We start from the raw sequence: 25,104 nt of genomic DNA on the forward strand, positions 1-25,104 counted from the left end.
CTAAAAAACCTCTTGGATTTGCTTTAAGTGGGGTGGGGAGGGAGTTGAGAGGGAGAGACAATGGGGGAAATGTAAATAATGTACAATATAAGGCTAGTCAGAATTGTCACTATGAACCTCCCCTCCCCTGTATAATGAATATGTCCTAATTTGAAAGAAGAGAGAGAGAGAGAGAGAGAGAGAGAGAGAGAGAGAGAGAGAGAGGGAGAGAGAGAGAGAAATGGCATTATTGCTTAGTGTTTTTTCATGAGGTTGAGATTTCTTCATTTGGAATACTAGTCAGTTCCTTTTCTGAATAAGTTCCACATTTCATTCCATTCTATTTCTTCCTTTTGAGTAATAAAAGGAAAATTCTAGACAGCAATTCAATCTTTTTGAAATTTAAAGGAGGGAGAGTAAAAAGCAAGTTCCCACCTCCTCCTTGCTGGGCTTGAACTCAGAGCCTCACTCTTGCAAAGTAGGTGCTCTATCATTTGAGCCAAACTGCTAGCCCTTTTTTTTGTGTTGGTTATTATTATTATTATTTTGGTGGTACAGAGTTTGAACTCAGGGCTTCATGCTTGCTAGGCAGGCATCTACCACTTGAGCCACTGCACCTGCCTGTGTTATTTTTGAGATAGAGTTTCAGTTTATGCCCAGCCAGCCTGGACCTTGCTCCCCCTAAGTGTGGTTCCCTGTTTAGCTGGGATGACAGGCACACACCACCGTGCCAAGCCATTGATTGAGAGGGGGTCTCTCTGCTATCTCAGACAGGCCTTCAACCTGGAACCTATTGCTTGCCACTTTCTGACTAGCTAAGACTACAGGCTTGAGTCACTGCACCTGGTTTTGTTTTATTTTCATTTTTGTTTTTTCAATCCAAGAGAGAAGTGCAGTCTTCCCAATGTCAAGACTGGCAGAGTTCAGTTACCCTTTCCAGGAATCAGTGTGGAAAAACAAGTCTCAATCATTCTACAGACCATTAAATATTAACATCTTAAAAAAAAAAAGCACACTTTTATTTCTTTCCTAGGTACCCCTCCTCCTCTTGGTACAGGAGATTGAATTCAGGATCTTTCACCAAGTGCTCTTCCAGTTGAGCCATGACCTCCAGCCATTTTTGCTTTGGTTGTTTTTCAGACAGTCTCTGTCCAACAGACCTCAGATGAAATCATCCTATCAGTGCCTCAGGTGTAGCTGGGATTATAGCCATACACTACCATACCCACCCTTTAGGTATTATTTGATCTTTCCCCATTAAAAGGAAGGCGGTCTTAGATGCAAACCTATGGGAATAAAAAGCACAAAATTTGGGCTTTTGGGGCTCGAGAAACAAAGGAAGAAGAGATAAGCCAAGCTTGTAAATAAAGCCAGTGGCTCTTCTCTCACCTTTAAAAGATGAACAGAAGGTGATCGGTATCTTTTTCCCTCTTCTTTTGTTTTTTCTTTCTTTTTGGGGGGGGGGTGCTACTGGGGTTTGAGCTCAGAACTTCAAGCTTGCAAAGCAAGTGCTTTATGGCTTGAGTCACACCTCCAGTTTCAGAAGGTGACTTGAAACACCTGTTTAAGTCATTTCTTTACTAGATCAACCAGCATTATGGAATCTAAAGTTAGTGATACTGATTTAGGGAAGAAACGGGCTGTTAGGATCACACAGGTAGAGCTATTATTTTCTGAGATGTACTTGTTCTGTTGTGGAGTCCTTATTCATCCATTCATCCTTTCTGACCTTCAAAGCCAACCACAATTCTTACTCCTATGAAATCTTTCTTAATCATTCCAATTTGCATTATTTTCACTTCTTAAATTTTCTCCAGTTTTTGCCTTCCTCTTATAACCTTCCCCTCTCACACACACCCTGCCTATGTGCAAGCTAGGGTCTCTCTTACTTATATCTTTATACTTTCATCTTTTCCAGATCCAATAATCTCAAAAGTATACTTTGTTCCTAAAGTCTCCTTTTTGTGTTTAATAATACATGCTTAACCAATATCACTGGTCTCTTCTATTATGGGTGACCTGTGGGAACTACTGGTTCCCAGCTTTGAAATTAAGAGACTAACCTCTAAAGCATATGGCCACTTCAAGACATCAAGATTTTGGCTTGTCTAAAACTTAGTATCTATGCTTTTAAATTGGAGATGACAGTAATTCATAGAGAATGACTAAGAAAGACTGCTGTGAGCATCAGTGAGAATGCTCTGTGAATTATGAATTATTATTCACATTTTTCCTGGTACCATTTCTTATATCTTTCTCTTTTCCTCCCTCTCCTCTGTCTCTATTCTCTCTCTCTCTCTCTCTCTGTCTACTTACATACATGTATATTCACACATACACATTTTATTTTAGAATAATTTTTTAAATTTTAGCATTTTTGTTTTTAAATCTATTTTAACTGATAAATAAAAACATAAAAATTGTAGATATTAATGGAGTATCATGTGATCTTTTGGTACATGTATATAGCATGTAATCTTTAAAACAGTTCAAACATATCCATCTCCTTAAACCTTTGTCATTTCTTTATGGTGATCACATTCAGAATGCTTTCTTCTACCTTTTTGAGATATACAGACATAATTTTTCTATAGTTACACCACTGTGCAGAAGCACTTTTATCTAACTAAACCATTTTATCAAACTTTCCACATCACTCCCCCTCCCAAATTTTGTGCCTATTAGAGATAAATCTTATATTTTCATTTGGCAATTTAAAGACTTAGGACAGACATACTTTCCTAGTCATAAAATGATCTCAAAGTTCAGCCCATACGGTGTTGACTACACCATTTTCCAGTGCATTTTGTCTTTGAGAAGGTATTTGTTGAGCATATATTATGTGCCAGGAACACTTTGAGGTATTAGAAATATAGAAGACAAAAACTCACACTCTCACAGTGTTTATCTTGAATTAGAGTGTGAGATTATTTTGAATGTCTGGGAGAAAAAGCAAAGCAGAAAAGACAGGGAATGGCTTTGTGTTTTCCATTTTAAACAAGATAACCATAAAATGCTCATCACAAAGGTAAAATTTAAAGAAAAATCAAGGAGTGGGTCTTTGGGAAAGATTTTTGTAGGAAGAAGAAAGAAATGAATAAATAAAGAGGAACCAAGTTATTTGGGGGTTGGAGGAGTGAGAGAGGAGGAAGTGAGGAAGCAAAGAAGAATGGAGCTAGAGGTGAGGCAACAGATGAGAAAGGAACTTCCAGGATGTGGAGGAATTTATTGTGGTAGTGAATTGTATTGTCATATATTTAGAATTCGTAGTAACTGCAGAAAGCTGTGTGTTTTGTGTGATCAGTGGGACATCTCTTACCCTGACATTGGTCTTCAAAGTGCTAATGTGGGAGGTGCTCCATGTGTATATGTCATATTATTTTACTTAAACCCAGGATATTAGGGACAAGATGAGTGGGCAGGTGATGAATTACTAATTGCATTAGGAATCCCAAGAGAAGTGTAACACTCTTTCCTACAGATGTTTACCGCATCCAGGCCTATCGCTCCCAACAATTTCTTTTTATTCCAGAATAGTTCTCTTCTCTACAACCTCCTGAACTAAGCAAACACCTGCAGGAAATTATTAATTTGGAGTTGAGGGGAAGGAGAATCACCAATCTTGAGTCTGCTTCTAGTTTGGAATATATAAACAAGGGCCTCTGGGGGGAAAATTTCCTTCAAATATTAAAGCCATGCTCACCATTCCAGTCATGGAATGATGTGTCCAGTCATGAATTCTACATTTTCTGCCACTTGTTTAGATCCATATTTTATCTGCATCCTTGTCTCAAGACAAGAAATTGAAATTTTTAGAATGTCCTCTCACGGTACATTATCTATATAACTAAGCAATAATCAGACGGCCCTTTCAATTGTCTATCAGTTTTATACTGCTGATTTTTAAAATTTTCTTCTATTCAATGGTTCTCAACTTTAATCATGTATCAGAATCATTGGTAGAACATGGAGGAAAAAACATAACATTGACTAGCCTCACCCCAGAGGTTCTAATTTAATTGATCAGGGGACCCAGACTACGGCTTTTAGGGACCTAGACTGTGGCTTTGAGGGCTGAGAGGCATATTGTTTTGTGCCAACTATGGAAAACAGCATGGAAGATGGAACCAAAGATGAAACCTAATGACCTCTGAGTTCTGGTATTTGCTCCTTTGTGTAGCCCTCCCCACACTGTACCAGAGTTGGTCAACAGAATATGGTTGAAGTGATAGTATGTCTACTTCCAAGATTAGATAAGAGATGTTCATCTCAATCACCCCCCCTGTCTCTGAGCATTCTCTTGAGAAGAAGGAAGCCAGCCTTGTCAGGAGCTGCCCTCCAGACATACACATGCGATGAGGAATGGGCCTTTGGCCAACACTCATATGAGGTTCTTCTCAGGCTTCAGAAGCCCTACTCCCAGTCAAGCCTTCAGATGACTACAGTCCTTGCTGCAACCTCATGAGACCCCAAGCCAGAACCACAGAGTGAAGCTGCTCGCAGATTCTGGATCCTCAGAAACTCTGGTGCTAATAGATGCTTTAAGCTACTAAATTTGGGAGTAATGTGTTACCCAGTAATCAATAATACTGTACACCAACTAAAATCTTAGCAAGCCCTTCTTTTAAAGTTGAATCTTGTTATGCTTTTTCCAAGGAACTTTCCCAAATTGTCACCTTCCAAAATGATATTTACATCTTCTAAATTCCTATAGTAATTATAGTTAATATTAAATATAGAATAAGTTATACAACATATATAGATATACAATTTATAAAGATAATATAAATATGACCAGAGTATCATTTGCCACTAATGGCTTTATGAAATTGCTTATTTTATTCAATATTGTTCAAACTTTAGTCATCTGAGTACCACTTTTATCATTGTTTTTCTTTTTGCTGTATCTGGAAACACTTAACATTATTATTTATTTCCTTAATATTTTTCTTTAAATATGCTCTTCAAAAATGAAGTTAGTTTATTTTAAAGGACAATTTTACGGTACTGCTCAATTGGAACATTTCTACCACTGACCAAAAATAGTAAGTAAATATAAAATAAAGCAATATTATTTAATTCTATTGTCTACTACTTCATATCTGAGACCTGCTCTTTGTTACTACCTTCTTATGAAAAAGAGACAGGGAGAAGATTATTAAGTAGTAGCTAGGCCTTAAAGACCCACCAGCACCAAATTGACACTTTATTTTAGTTAGTTAGTTAGTTAGTTAGTTAGTTTGGTGGCACTGGGGTTTGAACTCAGGCCTCAAGCTTGCTATTCAGGCAATCTTACCACCTGAGCCTCTACACCAACCCCAAATTGTCACTTTCAGAGTTACTTAACCCAAATTATTTAAAGAGAGTAAAAAAGAGAATGATATTTTCAACTCTTTCAAAACTAAAGTCTATAATCTACTTATAATAATTTTCTGGGCCCCACTGGTACTTGATAGAGATCTGGGGAAACACCAGTTTAATTAATGTAGCATTTAAGTTATGATTATATGCCTAACTCTGGAAATAGAAAAATGTATGGCTTGCAGAAGCTCACATTGTGGTGGAGCATTTACAAAATTGTACTTATTTTTATTTCTCAAGCTTATTTTGTTGAGAGAAAATAATAATCTTTTCCATGCATACCTGTTTTAAATATGTCCTTTATTCAGGTTCCAAGGACATGTATAGAAGCAGTGTAGATCATATCATAGAGTCCTTCTAAGAAAACTGAGAACTTATTATCATTTTTATTTCACAATTAAGAGAATCACAATTAAGAGAATTAAGGCTCATTGCAGTTTCCAAGTAGCCCACATAGCAAGTATGGAGAAGGATGTCAATCTCTGAGGGGTTTCTGGAATCTCAGTTCATTTGCATCTAGGCAGCTTGGGTAGACTCTTAAATGTGGAATACCAAAATGATCTGCATTGATACCCCATCCAGTTTTGTCGTTTTCAGGATTTTATTCTCATTCATGTGTTTCTCTCGCTGACTTCCCCGCACATGTGAAAATTCTTGGTTTAGTTTTCTAAACTAATTTCTGATTTATTATCAGAGTTTATATTATGGTTCTGCACTCAAGAACTGCCCTCAAACAGCAAATAGTGTGCACTTAAATCTTATTTTACCCTATTGGAAAAAATACTAAAAGTAGTCATCAGCTGTCATTTATTGACTCTGTACTGTCTTCTACATACTGTTCATTATCTCATCTATTTTCCTGTGAGCTAACTGTTAGTGGTGCCTTTGACGTAAAGATTAGGAGGTAGAGAATTAGATATGGAATAACATATTAATATGGCTGCTGTATTAATTTGATAGGACTGCTGTAAAACGGTATCACAGACAAAGTGGCTTAAACCAAAAAATTTGTTTCTGGTCACAGCTTGGAGGCCAGAAATAGATGACTAAGGAATGTTGGCAAGTTGTTTTCTGCTAAGGCCTTGTGCCTTGGCTTGTAGATTGCTGTGTGAGGAAAAACAAAGTGTCTGCTTTTCTTCTACCCATGATATAAAACAGCAACTGAGACAGAAAGTACAGATATATTCAGTTCTTTAGTTACATATTCCATGAGCCAAAAAAAACTTTACAAACATTGGATATAATATTGATATTATAATATTTATAGTATATTAAGTGGAATTTCTGTAATAATAATAAAAAAATGGGACAGTTGAAACCTTTGTATTTTCAGGTGTCCTCTTGGAGTAACAGTGTTAGAAAAATCAAAATTTTGTCTTATTTTTAATAACTGGTGCATATACGATAGTGACTGGAAAAATCATTTGGAGGTATACACTGGGACTGGTGGAGTGGCTCAAGTAGTAGTATGCCTGCCTAGAGTTATACACTGCAAGGAGAAAACAGCAATACATTCTCACACATTAATCTGTTGTGGAATAATGAAATCAATTTTCTACTGCTGCATTTTGAAGATTTTAAGGATCAAAAGTCTTAGAATAACTTAGATATTGACACTTATTAAAACACTTTAAGAATGTCGTACTATGGATTTTATATGCAGTAATGGTAGATCAAATGACTCAGATCAACCCTGATGCTTAGAAAAACTAGAAAACAATCTGATTGGAACTGTAGGAGAAGGAAGACTTTCTCTCTGTTTTCTGAAGGTTTGAATTAAGTCTATCAAATAAATTGATAGCAGGCAGATGAACAGGAGAGGGTGTATGAATTTATTATCTGCAAGGAGGCATCCCATAAAGGAAAAAGGAAAAAAAAAACTGAAATGTAAAAGCTTAAGTAGTCTCTTCACAAAGGACTAGAGAAAGGGGAATGCAGGGAATTTAGGGGAAAATAAATAATTTGGGGGGAAAATGAATAGGCCCTCAGAAGAACAAGTGATAGCTTGTAACAAGTCTGTCTGGGTATGGTGTTGTCCTCCAGGCTCTTCTGTGGTTCCAGTTAGACTCCCTTGGTTGATGGAGTTCTTAGGGAGGGAATTCTTGACAACTGGGTTACTCCTGGAGGAGCTGTCTTTAGACAAATAAGGAAAATTCAGAGAAAGCCCTTCCCTGGATTTGTTCTCCACCAAATGTCTTCACCTTGAAATCCAAAGCAGCATATTTTGGGATGATATTTTCTGAACTTCAACAGTATGAGGCAGCTTTCAAGACAAGGAAGAATTACAAAGCCAGAAGGGTTCACAACTGGGAAATAAGAAAAGAAGAAAATCTGTATATACTATTACAGAATGATCTTCAGAATATATACATTTAAATGAAATAACAAAGAGAAAGAAAATTAACTAAAACAAAGGACAGAAATGTAAAACAGATCATGTTAAGTGGAAGGTACTAGTGGGAGGGGGAGGGTAAATGAAGAAAGTAAAGCAGGGTGAACATGGTTGAGGTACTTTGTATACCTGTGTGAATATGGAACACTGAAAACTGTCAAGGTTATTTCCAGAAGAGGAGTGAAAGATGAGGGAGAATAATGAAGGGGATGAACCAACCCAGAGTACAATATATATATATATATATATATATATATATATATATATTATATATGGAAATGTCACAATGACACCCCTGTGTAACTATCATATACTAATAAAAATGTTTTAAAAAGGAAAATTAATTAAAATGAATGATAAAATCATATTAAAAATTACCTCCAAGGTGACAGAGGTTATAAGATGAAGTATAAGGGTCTCTTAGAATGTATTTTTATTTAACCTTGGAATTATGTAGATATTTTACATAATGACAAAACCAAATATTTAAAAATCTAAACTCTAAGCATCAATAATAAAATAAAAAGAAAGTAAGTGGATTCTTGTATCTAGATGAAAGGATGAAAACACAGGAGGAATATTCTAAAACCTTTGAAAAATAGTAACTTGAACACCCACACTACATTAAAGCAGCAGTTCTCAAACTTCTGATCTCATGACCCATATATACTCTTAAAAGTAATGAGAATCCCACTGGTGGAGTGGCTCAAGTGATAGAAAGCCTGCCTAGCAAGCATGAGGCCCTCAGTTCAAACCTTAGTACCATCAAAAAAAGAGTAATGGGAATCCCAAAAGTTTGCATTTTATAGTTTATAATTATTGAGGTTTACCATAGTGATATTTTAATTGACTCTATGATAATAAGAAGCTCATTTTAGGTTAGCATACATACCATATTTTATGAAAAGTAGCTGTATTTTTTTTAAATAAAAAGTAAAATCTAATGTTTTGCTTAGCAAAAATCAGCTGGATTCCTGTGTTTGTTTCTGCAATCTGTTGCCAGGTAACCATCACATGCAAATGAGAATAGAAAGGGAAATGAATTTCAGCATTATTATGCAAATTCTTATGAAAATAATTTTAGCCTCACAGACTCACTAAGAGTCTCAGGAACCCCTGAGAGTCCACATACCCCATTTTACAACTGTTGCCATTATGGCAATCATAGACCTCAGGGCCAAAGAAAGCAAGCATTTCAGTTATTCATTTAGTAACCACATTGCCAGTGGTACTATTGGGGGTATGTATGGCACAGCCTGATAAAAAGAATAACTTGAGAATGCCTTTGGCATTAGAGATTAGATTCCCGGAAATGACAGCCATTAAAATGAAATAATGTTCTTCTGAAATGAGTTTCCCAGGAAGCTGTCCCTGGGACCTTGATCATATTGTAGGAGGTGGAGCTTTCTCTAATGTAAATACAATAGAACCTTAAAAGTACAAGAATGGGAGATCCCTGGGAAACATCATTCTCACCTCAGAGAAGTAGGGTACAATGACCTGGGCAAACTTGAATCGTAAGACACGGTGTATTCAGCTTGTTGCAGAATTTATTCCAATTGATTATCACCATTGATTCCTGGCTTGTTGCATACTAAATTTATTCCAATTGACTATAGTTGTTTTGTTTGTTTGGTTGTAATTATCAAATTAGCAATACTTACATGTGCAGAATCTTTCAGGCTTTCTTGGTGCCCTCCAGTCCTCATTCTCTTTTTATTATCTCTCCAAGCATCTGGGATCATCCTTACTTTCAGTCAGCATGATGTTTTAGACTGATAGGATTTCCTTTGCCTCAAAACCTGTAATCAGATCCTCATTAAGAACTTTGAATTCTTGATCAGAGACCAAAACCTTCAAATTAGCATTGATATCAGATTGTTCTTTCTTAGTGCTGATGTACCTGGCTGACTCACCTGGCTGGCTGACTCTGGGGACTTACAGACCACTTTAATGAAAGGTTGAAATGCTGTTTTAAAGGCTAACTACATGTTACCCCTTTCACTGGCATTCCTTTATCTTGTCCTAAAATAAAAGTATTTTTTTTTTACTCTAACTCACTTTTCTTCCTGATATGTCATAGAAAATATCCCTTTACCAAGGTTAACTTACCATATTTTGGATTGTTAATTTTAAAAATGTGTTTAAAGGACATTGTTATCAAAAATTTCTGAAATAATGCAGTGAAATCTGGTGTAGTTATATATGAAGAGAATACCCATAGCACATTAGTGATTTGGATATTCTAATTTGAGCTTTTTGATATTCCAATTTGAGTTTTGGGACTATAAGTTTAGTCCATAGCTAGTAAATGCTAGGATGCTGCTACTGTGTTTTCTTTTTGCTTCTAAATGATTTTTCCAGACATTGTCCAATATATACCAATTACTGAAAAATAATTGAAAGTTTGATATTTCTTTCTTTTTTGTGGTATGGGGATTGAATTTAACACCTCATTCTTGGCAAGTACTCTACTACTTGAGTAATTCCCTTTGTTTTCAGTTTATTTTTTAGTTAGGGTCCTGATAACTTCACATGAACTGGCTTCAAACTGTGATCTTCCTACCTCCGCCTCCCAAACAGCTGGGATTGCAGATATGCACAATACTCTGCATTGAAATTCTAATTTGTCTAACATTCTTACTCCAAGAGTACACCAAAAAATGAAAAGATGGTTATTATCTACTTTCTGATTATTCTATTACCTGTACTACATGTACCATAAAAAATAATATCAATAACATTCAGTGTTATCCTAGAGTGTTTTTTCACTGACAGACTATGTAGCTAAAGCCTTAAGGAATAGAATCTACCTGGGTTTTCTGTCTCACTTGCTGCTCAATACCATGAGCACAAAATGTGTTCAAATTCAAATGCTTTACTCTATACAGAATGCCTTATTATTGTACCAGTGTATTTCTAAGATGTCAATTTAAAGCAGTGGGAGAAATAATTAAATTGAGACCAAGCTACCATGCAGTGCAACTAATATGAAGAATTTTTTTTTAATCCAGTGTTACATTTATAAGATGTCACCCCCAAGATTCGAGTGGAGTATTTTACATAGTTTCATATTCTAAAAGTACAGTTTCATAAGACCCTACCAGCAAAAGTCATTGGCATATTTGGAATATAATGTATTTTAGATACAACTTAATATGCATATCACATGTACATACATTTAATATTAATTGAGTTAATTGAGGTATAACTTTATAGTCTTAAACAAATACAAGGACTTTAGAAAGTTATCATTATTGAATATTTTAGTTTGTTTTGGAAAAACCTGATTATTTGCATTCAAAGGCCATGCCTATACTTCCAGTTTTATATTCTGTATTAATTCTACTATTAAAGCACACATAATAGAAAAAGTCATTTTTAAAGATTCAAAACACACACAGAAAAAGTCCTTAATTTATTAATGGATATTTTTCTTTACTTTGAGCATCTGTGGAAATTCCGTGGAAGTTTGACTCAATGCTTTAATATAAAATGCATAAAAGTTATTTTTTAAGTATTGCATAATGCAAATTTTTAAAAATTTAAATTTATAAACCATTTAGAAAAAAATAATATGATACAATTTCCAGCAAGATATACACCTTACATATTCAACTTTGAAGGTGAGGTCTTAAGCAAAGTTTCAAAGTCTCCCCATCCCTTTATCTGAGGATCTCATTTATGATGTCTTGGGCATATCACAAGCTAAACATCTGAGGATGTCTATATATTTTCATATGCATCTTGAACAAATGGAAAATTATGCACTAAGTGATTAATTGATTTACAAAAGAGTGTAAATTTTGTTCTTGAGTAACAAGGTATTTCAGAAGTTTACTAGGTAAATAGATAAGAAACTCTATGTTGCTTTAACTTTGCTTTTTAATTGTTACTTATTACTTACTCCTATCATAAGAATGTTATTCTAGTTTTTCTCAGTAATTAAAAAGAGAATTCTGAAATGTTCCATAGACTTATCTATAAATATCTTTTGTTATGACTTCAAATCTCTTTAAAGATTTAAAGTAAAGTCTCCTTTTTTATATTTTTCAATGCAAAATTAAATTACGCTCTGTAGGAAAAATTTCCTCCACTTTGGGATCATGGCAGTGACCTAACTAGTTATAATGATGCTCAAAACAAAAGATTTTTTATTTTGTTGAAATGTGTTTGATAAGCTAAGATTAAGCATTAGCACAAATAGCTCTTCTAGAGCAGAGGAATAAATAAATCATTGATGAAACCCTAAATCCTGGAATGAAACCAAAAGACCATCTTTTTAAAACCTGTCTATGTTTACAGTTGAAGAAATGGAAAACAAAGAGGTTAAATGGTAAATGCTATCACATCACAACCTAGGTCTCTAAGATTCCTGTCCAATAATGTGTGTGTGTGTGTGTGTGTGTGTGTGTGTGTGTGTGTGTGTAAAAGCAGAAGGAAGACAAAGAGAGAGAGTGGGTTTTGAGGATAAGGATGAAATCAGCCCAACTGCCAGGACTTCCTGATTCCCTTCCCCATTTTCCTCAATAGTTCCTTTTAAGGGCATGGTTTGGGCTTCTCTGAACAGAACATAATACTCACTGTGGGGTCTAACTACTGTCTGGCACAGTGAAACCACAATCTCCCTAAGCACAAGGTAGAGAGTGGGATGAACTAGGTTATGATATGACAATTTAGCCACCCACAATAGTTTACTCAGGTCACCTGTCGTATTGTAACAAACATTCAGTTTTTAAAACTAATAATTCTATTATTAAAAATATAAACTTGGTTTTAGTTCATAAAATCTAGGCAAAAAAGCTTAAGATGTTTTAAGTGAGATAAGTAGTAAGTAAATACAGTAAATGTTTAATATAGAGAGAAGAGATGGAACAGTCAAGAGGCACAAAATATACAAAAGGCTCTAACTATTCAGAATTAACAAAACATGAGACATTCAAGCATTCATTATTCATGAGGCTTTAAGTCAATTATACATTGGAGCCATCACAATTTCTGTACTCAAGAAACAAAAATAGATGGGAGTGGTGGCAGGTGCCTGGAATCCCACCACAGGTGAGGCTGAGGCAGGAGGATCACAAGTCTGCAGCCAGCATAGGTTACATAGTGAGACCCCCCCATCTCACCAAAAACAAAAAACACCCCAAAACAACAACAACAAAAAGAAATAAAAGCAAAAAATCATAGCAGTGGCAGTGGCCAGACCTATTCAAATGTATCTATCCATTAAGATGATTAAGCAAAGTAAGGAAGACCAGACATGAAAACTGCACACACATGATTCAGATAGTGTAGTCCTTCCAACCCATTGGCATACTAAGCAGTTAACTTATTCATCTTTTTCACTTTGCTTCTTGCTGTATGTTTTAATAGCTAGTATATGTTTAAATAAGCTTGCTATATGTTTAAATAAGCTAATAAGTTAACTTATTTAATAAGGTGTGAGTTGAGCATTCTACCACATAATCTGTGACCCTTTCTACGATGCTTTCTCCAGGACAGCTTGCACAGTACTGTACTTAAAGTCTATCAGGATATCAGGTAATCTCATGTGATACCAATAAGGACCCTCTATCATAACAAGAATATGGAGTCATCTTTAGTCACAGCCTGCAGGAAGTGAGGGAAAACAGTTGAAGTGCATTCCAGTCAGAGAAAATAAAGGCAAAGATTCCCAGGAGAACCGTGCTCAGGATGTTTAAGTATTAAGAGGCCAGGTGGTTGCAGTAGAGAAAGCAAGTAGGACTGTCCTGAGTGATGAGGCCTAGCACATCACTGGGGCCACAGTCTGCAAAATCTCATAGGCCAAAGTCCAGTCTCTGAAAGTTTCTAAGCCAAGAACAGATGATGAGACTGAAAGTTTCAGCAAATCTCTGTGGCTGCTGAAGGAACATAAATTGGAGGAACACAGAGACAGGAGCAGGCACATCACATAGAAGCTACTACAATAACCAGGGGAGAAGATGTGGCAGCGATGGAGAAAGTGTAAAGGGCTCCCAGGCTGGAGCTACTTATCCTAGATTACTGCCAAAATTGTCTTCATTCCCAGCCTCATTACTCTGCACACTTCTGCCAAATTAAAGTCTCTGAGTTTCACTTTTCTTATTATAAATACTTTCCTGCATGCTTCCCCTTGCCATAAATGAAACCTCACTAGTCTGCCTGAGCATTGTGTTTCCTGAGCCCTAAAAGCTACTGTCTGTTTTGAACAAACCAGGATTGTTTTGAAGGATTTGGCCATTTTGTTCTACCTCCCTCATTGGAATACACTACACTAAATCCTGCTATTTCAATCAGGCATATCATATATAAAATCCTTTATCTGTTGCCTGTTTATGACACATGCCCTTTTCCACACTGACTGTGATCGTTTGTATTGCCTATTTCTGTCAGCACACACTCAATAATAATTGAGCTCCTTCTTGCATTTCTTCCCCACCCTCCTCCAGCCCACATGTATACACTTATTTTTTCATTCCTTTCCTTCTGGTGTGAGGAAGGAAACATGTCTGCTACAACATTTCAGTAAAAAGGACATGAGAAAATAAATTCAGGTGATATTTGGGGATAGCTCTTCCAGGATAAGCAGCTGCAACATGCTTTATCTTTCCCAGACACATTCTTCTTCCATGTCTAACCATAAAGTTATATATATATATTTTTTTTAATATATATTTTATATATATATTTGACTAATTTAACACAGAGAAGACAGTGATAGGTATCAGGAGAAGCTGGTGGCCAGGAAAGGGAGGCTTCTGATGCATTTCTAGTGAAGCAATTGTTGCAAAGGCCAAACCAGGAGGGAATTTGGGGAGCTCATATTTTGTTCTGTTCAAATATCATCCAAGAGTTATTAACTCTTTCAAAAAAATTTTAAATTTCACATCCACATTATGTAGAGTAACTTCTTCCTTTGTAGCATCTCAGTCACCTGTTGGCTTGTTTTTTGTTGCATTCAGGGAGCGATGAAAGCATCCTTAATAATGTTTCCTAGTTAAGCCCAACCATTACATGTTGAAATCATCTCCTTAATTATTAAAATAATTTTCATTTACTTAGCTTTTATATCAGTGAATTGTTTTAGCAATTTTTCTAAAAATTATGGTAAATATTACTTAAAATTTTAATGTCAGGTTCAAACAGAGCTCACCAAATTATTATATTCAAAAAGGGAACTTTGGGGCTGACAGGTGTGAGAAGTACTGCTTTTCCTAAATTCTTATCTGTAACCCCTGTTTAATTAGCTACATAAGTACTGACCTCACAGGAGGTCAGCAAACATGGGTCAGAAAACTCACTACTGCTCCAAATGGCTGCATGGAATTTGGCTAAAGGATTTCCTGGCCTTGCGATTTAAAGATTCTTGTCAGATTGATGCCCTTAAAACGCCAGAGTTCCCTTCTTGCTTTTAATTTCTTCATTAAAAAAATGAAATAAAGCTTCTTTATAGTATGACCTAGGTTATGCTACTTATTTTATTCTTCGTTAAATTATGGGATACCTAGGGGGGTGGGACTGTCTTCATAGTCTACCCCACCCAGTTCCTAGTTCTTTGTACTTTCAGGTACAACTTAAAGCTTCTTTAAGTTGAATCAATCACATTCATTTTGTATATGTCTTTGCTCTAAGCCATTCTCTTTACAGTCACTTTGCAATCACCTTGTCTAGAAAGAACAGAGCTGATAACACCTTTATGACAAGGAACCAGAGCCACCTGGAGCTACCACTCTCCCAGTAAGGACAATTCACATACCAAGCGAGAGTAATCCTCTCAAATAGGAATCAGATTACTCCCTCCAGGTGATAACTTCCCAGAACTGGATCAAACCACCAGACCACCTGCCTGACCAAGATTGCTGGCTCCACCAGTCACAAGGCCAACAAAATCACACCTGTGACTGAACTGTTTAGCTATGCATACCTTTGTCCCCTACCACCAGCTCTTTTGTCTAAAACCTATAGCTCATTTCTGTACACTGAAGATGGCTGATGATGAACTGAGTGCTTACTCTGCCTCTTCTCATGGCATGTCCCAAGCCATGTAATTAATCTTTCTCTGACTTCACCATGCCTCTTTATTTGGCCTTTAGGGCTGGGTGGCAGGACCTGGCATATGGAATCTCAGGAGTTTGGGCCTTGGGTCCTAAACTGCAGTTTCAGTAACGCATTTGAAATGGTTTGGAAGTTTACAGATGATGCTGTACAAGTGTTTTCTACATCAAGTAATCCAAAATGTAACTCAGATAAATTGTGATCACATTCATTGACTGTGCCCAACACAATATCTTAGCTAAAGGGGGGTAGAGCACATGGAATCTAGAAATGAGTGAAAAAGAGTTAAGCTTTGTTTCTTAACATCTCTGTGGAAGGAAGCACTGTTTCCAATGAGGAAAATAAAAAATTTTCTATGTTGGATGAGGGCCATTTATTCTGGTGATGGCTTGGAAAAAATAATGTCCTTCAGGATCAGATCCCCTTATCTTTCTGTGTTCCCATACCTTACTTTCTGATCAACAAATTGCTCTTTGGGGGAAAATATTGACCAAACTTGGAGGGAGAGATGTGGGAGGCAAATTATGTGAATTCTTGAAGCAACTAAGTATAAATTCCAGTGTATAAAACAATAACATCCCAGTTTACAGAGTAGCCACAAATTCCTTCTGCATGCTTCTCTCCATTTTGCACACAGATTTTAGCCACTCTATCCCCCATATTCCTTTAGATATCTTCCCAGTTGACAATTTCAAGTCATTTATGTACTTCCAGGCAGAATCACATGTATTTTTAATGAAAAGTAGCCTCTATAATCTTTAGCCTAACCTACACAATGGGTTTAGGTAACTTAATCCCTCTAAATTCATATTTTCTCTCCTGGGTTTTATCTGGTTATTTTTTGGAAAATAACCAGTACAGAATTGGTTGCATTAATGGAGAGCATCAAAGGCACCAGTGCCAGGAAGCATCATGATAAAAATTTTAAAACAAATACATGGTCAATTTGCTGTCTTTAGATATGTTATGGTGAGATGCAGGAATTGAGGGATTGACAGATATATGCGTGCACGTAAATATATAACATAAAAACACACATTACATTTATACACATACACAAGAGAGATGTCACACAAATTTTGTGAGAAGATGAGCAAATGAAATTTATAAGAGCTGAAGGAAGTCAAAGCTCAGCCAACCCTAATATTCAGGAAGGGCATCAGGGAATGAATAAATGAAACTTGATTGGGCTCTGGAGGATAAATTAGGATTTAGATAGCTCTAGAAGCAGAGGGGGAGTGCAATTAATTAAGATTTCATGAAGCATCAATTGTATCAATTCTGTTCTAAATATAGATTCAAAGAATGTGATGAAAACAACTGAAATGAAGTTGCATTAGGACCCTCAAACACTACCTGGAAATCAGTTATCTTGGTCCTAGTCTGCAAACTCAGGAGCAAAGATGGCTGGAGATTGGCCACGAACTCTTAATTTTAGTCAAAACCTTGAGTTTTTTGCAACCCATGGGCTTTTTAAATGGTATCTGTCAATTTTCTTTTTCTCTTCCTCCTCTCTAAAAGAAAATACTAGTATCTAAAGAGACACTATTAGTTGTCTCTCATTTATAACTTTTTCTTTATGCAAGCTAAATGATGCTTGGAATATGTTTTTATAAAAGAGTTCCTTCCCTCTTGGTTATATTTTCAGTACAATATTTGATACACAAAGGGACTATAAGGAATACACATTTAACATATAGAGCAGATTATATCAAACACCCAAGACCATACTTCTGATACCCAAAGTAGATTATTGGCAGCAACTTGTTTGTCTGTGCTTTTCCCATTCCCTCGCCTTGACTAAGCAAATGAGTGATATTTAAAATTTTTTATTTATGAGTCTTCCTTAAAAAGTTTTTGTAGAGCTAGGACTGTAATCCCAACAGTCAGGAAGCTCTTGAGTTGGAGGTTCCTGGGATATTTAGCCAGACCTTGTCTCAAAAACAAAACAAAAGCTTTTATAATCACACACATGCTTCAAAATACACTTAAAAACTATAGAATTTAGTTTGGGTTTTCTTCTTGCTGTGTTATGTGTGCGTGTGTGTGTGTGTGTCTTGGTTACTGGGGTTGGATTTCAGGGCTTCACACTTTTTACACAAGCACTTTACCATTTGAGCCACACCTCCAGTCCTACTTTAGGGTTTTAAGCCTTATTATAAAATGGTTCTATGATCTAAGAAATGTTTCTGAAATTGTCTTGTCCAATCATTGTCTCCTCTGTATGATGCCGCATCCCATAAAGGTACCACAAATGCATTCGTTCTTTTACCATGAACACATGGCTGCTTCTAGGGTTTTGCTGTAAGGATATCACTGATAGTTTTGTGTCTCCAGACACATGTGGATAACATGTACCATAAAAACACTTCAGCAAATGAAGCTCAATGTGGAAGCCTGCTCATATTGATTTCTGGCAAAGCCCAAAATGTTTTTAAATACACCATTCTTAAGGGCTTAAAATGGAGAAGCGATATTCCAATAATGAAATGTCAGCTGGGGGCCAAATATACCTCTTTGGTTTATTTGTGCCAAGCTGACAGATCAAACCAGGCAGTTTGCTTTAGTTTGTTTTTTTTTTTTTTTTTTTTGACAGGGTCTTGTGCTTTTGTCCTGAGGGGACTATGACCTTCCTGTCTCCACTTCCTGAGTAGTTAGGATTACAGTCACACACCAGCATGCCCAGCCTGATATTTAGAAAAAAAAAAAAAAAAATGGAGAAGCGATGATTATTTGAGCTGAAGGAGGGAAACAGAGGGCAACAGTCCCTCTGCTCTACTTCCTCAAAATGGACAAAAAGTAAATGAAAGTGACACAGTAAGAAAACATGCAGTGGACCACAGCAGGAAAGGTGGGGAGTAAGTTAATCCTGTCCGTGGAGAGGAATTCCACTCGAAATAAAGAAGTGGATAAACTGTCATAGTCCCTCCCACAAACCTGCACTGCCTCAAATCCTTCTAATTAGAGCTACAAAGAGAAACCGGTGGCTTTCAAATTGCCCGCGCAGCATCTGGATTGGCCACTTGCACCAATTGAGCTGTTGATGAGTAGGATACTCTTAAGTTGGCTTGACTTTCTTCTATTTTCAACCTTTTCAAACTCAGAAGAGGGAAGCAAGCAATACGTCCCCTTCTCCACACAAAGGCGAATCCCTGTAACAAGCACCTCACCACACAGACACTTAAAGTAAGCACGTTTTATTTCTGAATTAATAAAATGCTTTTACTAGGCTTGTCATAAACCCATGCAAAATTGTCTCAAATACTGGTGTAGATCGCATTGAATTCCAGTGCTTAATTCTAACAAGGCAAAAAGAAAGTTAATTTTTATAGTAAGTAAGTAACCTGATGAAAAGCTTAGTGCCAGTTCTCTTTTGAAAGACTGAATGGCTCTGAAAAGAGCCTTTGGGGTGAGAGCCGAGAATGACCTGTCGCTGCACTGTGGACGGACTCACTTGGAACTGGTGTACTTGGTGACGGCCTTGGTCCCCTCGGACACGGCGTGCTTGGCCAGCTCCCCGGGCAGCAGCAGGCGCACGGCCGTCTGGATCTCCCGGGACGTGATGGTCGAGCGCTTGTTGTAATGCGCCAGGCGAGACGCCTCCCCCGCGATGCGCTCGAAGATGTCGTTAACGAACGAGTTCATGATGCCCATGGCCTTGGACGAGATGCCGGTGTCCGGGTGGACCTGCTTCAGCACCTTGTACACGTACACGGAGTAGCTCTCCTTGCGGCTGCGCTTGCGCTTCTTGCCGTCCTTCTTCTGCGCCTTGGTCACCGCCTTCTTGGAGCCCTTCTTGGGCGCTGGAGCGGACTTTGAGGGCTCAGGCATGATGGAAAGTAACTTCCGGAGAGTAGGAGAACAGGAACAAAGACTTTAGGGGCTTAAAAACTCCCCTATGTTAGCAGCTTCTCAAATTGTGAGTTTTATTTATGGCGATTTCTGTACACGTCATCTGGTTTGACCAATCAAAATGACTGTATTTCAAATCACGATGCCATTGGCTTAAGTGATACTCTAAACTGTAGCCAATGCCAGCGTTTCATTTTCGCGCCCTGTAATGACTATAAATACTACGGGTCTAGCTTGCATACTGCGTTGTACTAACGGTTGTTGTGCTTCGTTATGTCTGGACGTGGAAAGCAGGGAGGAAAGGCTCGCGCCAAGGCCAAGACCCGGTCCTCCCGTGCTGGCCTCCAGTTCCCCGTGGGCCGTGTCCACCGCCTGCTCCGCAAAGGCAACTACTCCGAGCGGGTGGGAGCCGGCGCCCCGGTGTATCTGGCGGCCGTGCTGGAGTACCTGACCGCCGAGATCCTGGAGCTGGCGGGCAACGCGGCCAGGGACAACAAGAAGACCCGCATCATCCCGCGCCACCTGCAGCTGGCCATCCGCAATGACGAGGAACTGAACAAGTTGCTGGGCAAAGTGACCATTGCTCAGGGCGGCGTCCTCCCCAACATCCAGGCGGTGCTGCTGCCCAAGAAGACTGAGAGCCACCATAAGGCCAAGGGCAAGTAGAGGCCTGGAGTATTTAAGCCACGCTACATCACTACGCTCAAACCAAAGGCTCTTTTCAGAGCCACTCATTGTTTCACCCAGGGAGTCTGTGCTGTTTTTATTTACCAGCTAAATTCTAAGCACATCTCAAGTGTAAACAGAAAGTGAAACCAAAGTCCCGAGTTGGCGTTGTTGAAGGGCCAGCAAGGATACAATGTTGTTTAACTTGTGTTTTAAAGTACCTGAATTCCAGGAGTGTCTTGAGAGACTGCTTGTAAAGAAAACTTCCTTACGGTTTAACAAGACTGAGGGTAAAATGTCTCTGGTCCTACTACAAGATTTAACGTTCATCCATAGCTATTTAAGGACTCTTGTCTACTTTCTTTGGGCACATATGGTCTGTCCAGACACCCAACTTATTGGAAATACAGTATTATAACCCACGAAACAGGCCTGGGCAGAGAGCAGTAGTGTAACAAATGAAGTAAAGGTGGGTAGGATTGTACTACGAAGAACTTGCTGCTTCACAAATACGGTGGACGTTTGTAAATCGGATTGTTTTTCCATATCAGGACCCTAGAGTCCTGTTTCTGTCATTTTTACTTCTTCCCTCATTATAATCACCCTGTTCTCAGATAATAGTAACCCCAGAAAAGGCCTGTTTCTCTCAATATAAACATACATCATCAGCTAATGTCTTTTTCTTCCTAAAGAAATCAATGAAAATAAATTTCTGTTCACATTTCTAATCCATTCTAATGTGTCCTGAAACGTTTGTATTTTCTATATTTAAATTTCTATTGCAATCATTTGCAAATAATGTACCTTAGAATAAAACAGCAACCACAGCCAGAGATAAATACTACTTCCTTTTGTATCTTCTTAAACTTTAAGCATTATTTGACTTGGAGATTTCAGTAAATCTAATTTCAGTAAATCCTGATTTCTATAAATCTAATTATTGCATTTTTCTCTCTTGAATTACATGCCACTGTTCATGCATATAAACAATCAGATATTTCCATTAGGACTAGAAATAGCAAGTGCAGTAAATGATACAGATCCAGAGAAAGCCTATGAGTTCTTTCAAATTTTAGTAAAATTTGCTTTTGTTATCATTGGTGTTGATACAATTAACATTTGGTTTAATTCACGGTTTCTATTTTCCACAAAATCACCACACTGTGAACATGTCATTATAATTATTGGTATGATTTATGTAAAGATTGAAATCAGTGAAATCAATTAATAAGCAAAAGTAAACTTTTATATTTGGAAGTAAAATAAAATGCACAAGTGTGACATGGCCACATTTTAAAAAGTTGACTATTGCTCCACTTTTATTGGAAAAAACATCTACTTGCAAATGATACAAGAAGATGAATTATGTACAATTATCAGAAAAATAATATTTAGTTATTTTAGTGGCACTGGGGTTTGAACTCAGGGCCTCGTGCTTTCTAGGCCGGCATTCTTACTGGGTAAGCCGCTCTACCAACCTCCTGTTTTTAAAAATAGATAATACTTCCCAAGTATCGATAAAATAATTTACATACCATGTCAATTACATACTCGCAATTTCAATTAGAACCTGAAGAACGCTTCTAATTGTCACTTTGTGCTGTTAAGTTATTGTCATAAAGTCTAATTTTATTGTCAGGGGACTTATGAAAGCATTATTTAAACTTTTTCTCTCTGGAGTTATTTTTCCCATTAATTTCTCAGTATACATATAAGGCACCTAACAAAATATTTCCTTATTAGATTAATTGTGTATCTTATGTTGCTAGCTTATTAAGTCCTTTCGGAGAAAGATTAATTTTATGCATGTGTGTGTCTATAATTATCTCCTCTTCTAGATTTCACCTACTCTGCTTACTATTTCAATTGTTTATAAGAAAATATTACTGATGTGAGGTAGTGTGTGGGTGTAAAGAGGAACTAATCATGGGCCTTTTTATGTGATAATCATCTCATAATTTTAGCTTTTAGAATTAAGAGGTTTGGAGCATGTCACCCCAAAATAAGCCACTTTTAGAATATTGATTATTTTGAACTGAAGAAAATTAGGAATCAGCTAACACAGGGAAAACTTTTTGCCTCACCTTCAACTCTTAAAAACGTAAATTTCCCATTTTGTAAAGGAAATTAATACTTACATAGTAAATTTTCATTGCTTACAGTATCTAGACCAGAAAGAGCTACTCAGAAACAAATTCTATCACCTAGACTTTTATCTATATAACAAGGTAACCTCTACTTACCCTACATTTCTCTCAGCTTCCTATTTGTCTGCTATCTCCCAGAAGCCCCAAACCTTTATTCCTTTCTGTATCACAGGATGTCCCAATCATCTGTCTGCTTCCTTGAGTCTCATATTTTTATATACTTATGTTAATTAAAATTGTTTTTCTCCTGCAAATCAGTCCTATGTCAACTTTACTCATAGGCTAGCATAAGAACCTGGAGCACTATAAGGAAGCATTTTTCCTCCCCTTCAGTTCTAAGAGGTTGTTTGAAAACATAAATCATTCAATAAAGATATAAATACATAAAAAATTGCACAGAATACATTCTTCTTTCAGACTAATGTTGAGGATATTTGGCCAAAAATGTTAAGAAATCTCTATATACATGATTCCAACAAATGTTTATTTATGACCATACATCTAAAAATAAATTCTAGCCACTGGTTGTCTAATATCTCACTTATATATTAACTTTGCATATTAGTATGCTTTAAATTTTAGTGTGAATGCAAGAGGTTTAAAAGTTGAAAAAATTAAAATTATACTTTTCATCAATTCGCTAACAAAAAAATACAATAAAAAGGGAAAGTTTTCTTCAAAAAGGAATTTGCAAGTAAAGAAAATGCACCCTGTTATACAAAACAAAAGTGTGCTGGAAAACAAGAGTGAGGGTCTCTTTTACTTACACAAAATTCCTGCCCACTGGATAAAGGTCATGCAAAGAGGGATAAAAGGCTGTGAGGCTGGAATTCCTTCAGTTCTGATGTTCTAGTTTGACTACAGGTCACAGCTTATTGATTAGGTCCTCTGGCAAAAACTTGCCTTCCAGAGGTTATCTTGGCAGTTGAAATAGGAATGTGCTCCAGAATGTGTGCCAGAGTTCCTGGTGTCTTTAGGAGCACACAGCATGTGTGTAACCCCAGTTCTCAAATGGCTGCTGGCTCCATTTTGAATTTCAGCACAATTAGCAACTTGGGACCATCAAATACTCTGCTTTTCTTAAGGTTCACATATAAAACAGGTATATTGTGTGCTTATTATGTTACATAGTTATCTCCATTAATTTTTGCAGTAACTTTTGGGAGAAGTACTGTTGCTATTCTAATCTTACTTTACAAATGAACAAAGATTTAGAAAGCATAAAGTACCAACTGAAATCTGTTGAACAGAGAAGACTTAAATTCAGGTTTTCTAATTTCAATTTGAGTTCTTAACCGCTAAACACTTTAAAAAAGAACAAGGGAATACATTAGTGTAGTTGTAGCAGTCTTAAAATTTTCAATACTGCTAAAAGAATTTCAGTATTATCCTGAGTTTCTAAGAAAAGGAGGAGAAAAAAACAAAATATGTAAACACACCATATTAAATGTTGAGAATTAAAATTTCAGTTGGGTCATTTAAACCTCTGTGTGTGTGTGTGTGTGTGTGTGTGTGTGTTACTGGAGTTTGAACTCTTGAGTTTTGCTCTCAAAGCAACCACTCTACCACTGGTCTACAACTCCAGTTCTACTTGAGTCATTTAAAAAAGACTAAAAGCCTAGAAACAAGTTGCTGGTTATAAAAATTTGCTCTATTAGGATTCAATTCAATTCTAATTTATAAAGTGAATACATCTATGGAAAAAATTTCAAAGGAATGTTATTCAAACCTCATAAAATGATTCTAAAGTTACACTTAAAAGGACACTTGGTAAAAATAGATCAAGAAATTTTGAAAAGAAATGAGGCTTGCAATATTAAATATTGAAACTTCTAATAAGGTTAAAATTAAAAATCTTGACAGTGAAAAAGAAATCTCAATATTGATCCTAAGTGTAATGAGTACATATATATATATATATTTGACATATATATATATGTCAAATACAGAAAATGTTATAAAAACTTGTTAAAATACATTTTAAAAGATGCTATTAAAATATGTATTATTTAAAAAATGTTATAGAAACATGAATTATTTTTTAAAATCTCACCGACTCACAAATGGCTAGGAAACTTGTTAAAACTGTGCTTTCATAGAGGGAATGATAGGCAGACATTAAAATCACTTTGAGGAAAACTGTTGAGACAAGGTAAGTTGATTTTAAAATAATGTGAAAAGGTCAAGGTGCCATTTACAGCACGGTGCACATTTTCCTAGACCATGTGCATTTGTAAATAGCGGTCTCTGTGCGATGGGATACCTGCTTGTTATTTGATTGTTTGACGTCTTTTAGTATTTTCCACAACATTCATATTGTTGTTTTGCGTTGAAAACCAATTCTTTAAAGCCTTAAAGGGGATCACCTGTTTCCGGGTCCCCCTGCATTCTCCAGTATGCAGTCTTTCTCTTCTCTTTTCTCCAACTAAATTCTCTACAAATAAAATCTTTCCGACCTCTGCCAAAAAAAAGCCTTAAACACAGAACAAGGAAACAAAAAGCTCCCTGCCTCCCACCCATTTTATTTATTTATTTATTTAGGCCTGTTGGACGCCTCCTCCCTTCCGGGGGCGGGGCCTGACTTCCCGCCTTCTCTCTGCTGCTCTCAATTCGGTCCGCCAGCGGTCCTATAAAGGCCCTGCTTCAGCT

The 25,104-nt window shown here is 36.8% G+C and overlaps 2 protein-coding genes across 2 annotated transcripts; one reads left to right on the forward strand and one right to left on the reverse strand.

The window, feature by feature from the left end:
* Positions 1–18,971: 18,971 nt before the first annotated feature.
* Positions 18,972–19,718, reverse strand: LOC109674057 (histone H2B type 1-N). Its single transcript, XM_020151166.2, has one exon. It carries the CDS (start codon positions 19,619–19,621, stop codon positions 19,241–19,243), a length of 381 nt encoding a protein of 126 aa, XP_020006755.1. The 5' UTR covers positions 19,622–19,718; the 3' UTR covers positions 18,972–19,240.
* Positions 19,719–19,872: 154 nt separating this feature from the next.
* Positions 19,873–20,976, forward strand: LOC109674054 (histone H2A type 1-D). The gene has a single exon (XM_020151164.2). It carries the CDS (start codon positions 19,916–19,918, stop codon positions 20,306–20,308), a length of 393 nt encoding a protein of 130 aa, XP_020006753.1. The 5' UTR covers positions 19,873–19,915; the 3' UTR covers positions 20,309–20,976.
* The last annotated feature ends 4,128 nt before the right edge of the window (positions 20,977–25,104 follow it).

This window comes from Castor canadensis, chromosome 8 (assembly GCF_047511655.1).
Source record: "Castor canadensis chromosome 8, mCasCan1.hap1v2, whole genome shotgun sequence".
NCBI lineage: Eukaryota > Metazoa > Chordata > Mammalia > Rodentia > Castoridae > Castor > Castor canadensis.

Coding starts and splice junctions, on each gene's coding strand:
- LOC109674054 (XM_020151164.2), top strand. CDS start 19,916: ATGTCTGGACGTGGAAAGCAGGGAGGAAAGGCTCGCGCCAAGGCCAAG.
- LOC109674057 (XM_020151166.2), bottom strand. CDS start 19,621: ATGCCTGAGCCCTCAAAGTCCGCTCCAGCGCCCAAGAAGGGCTCCAAG.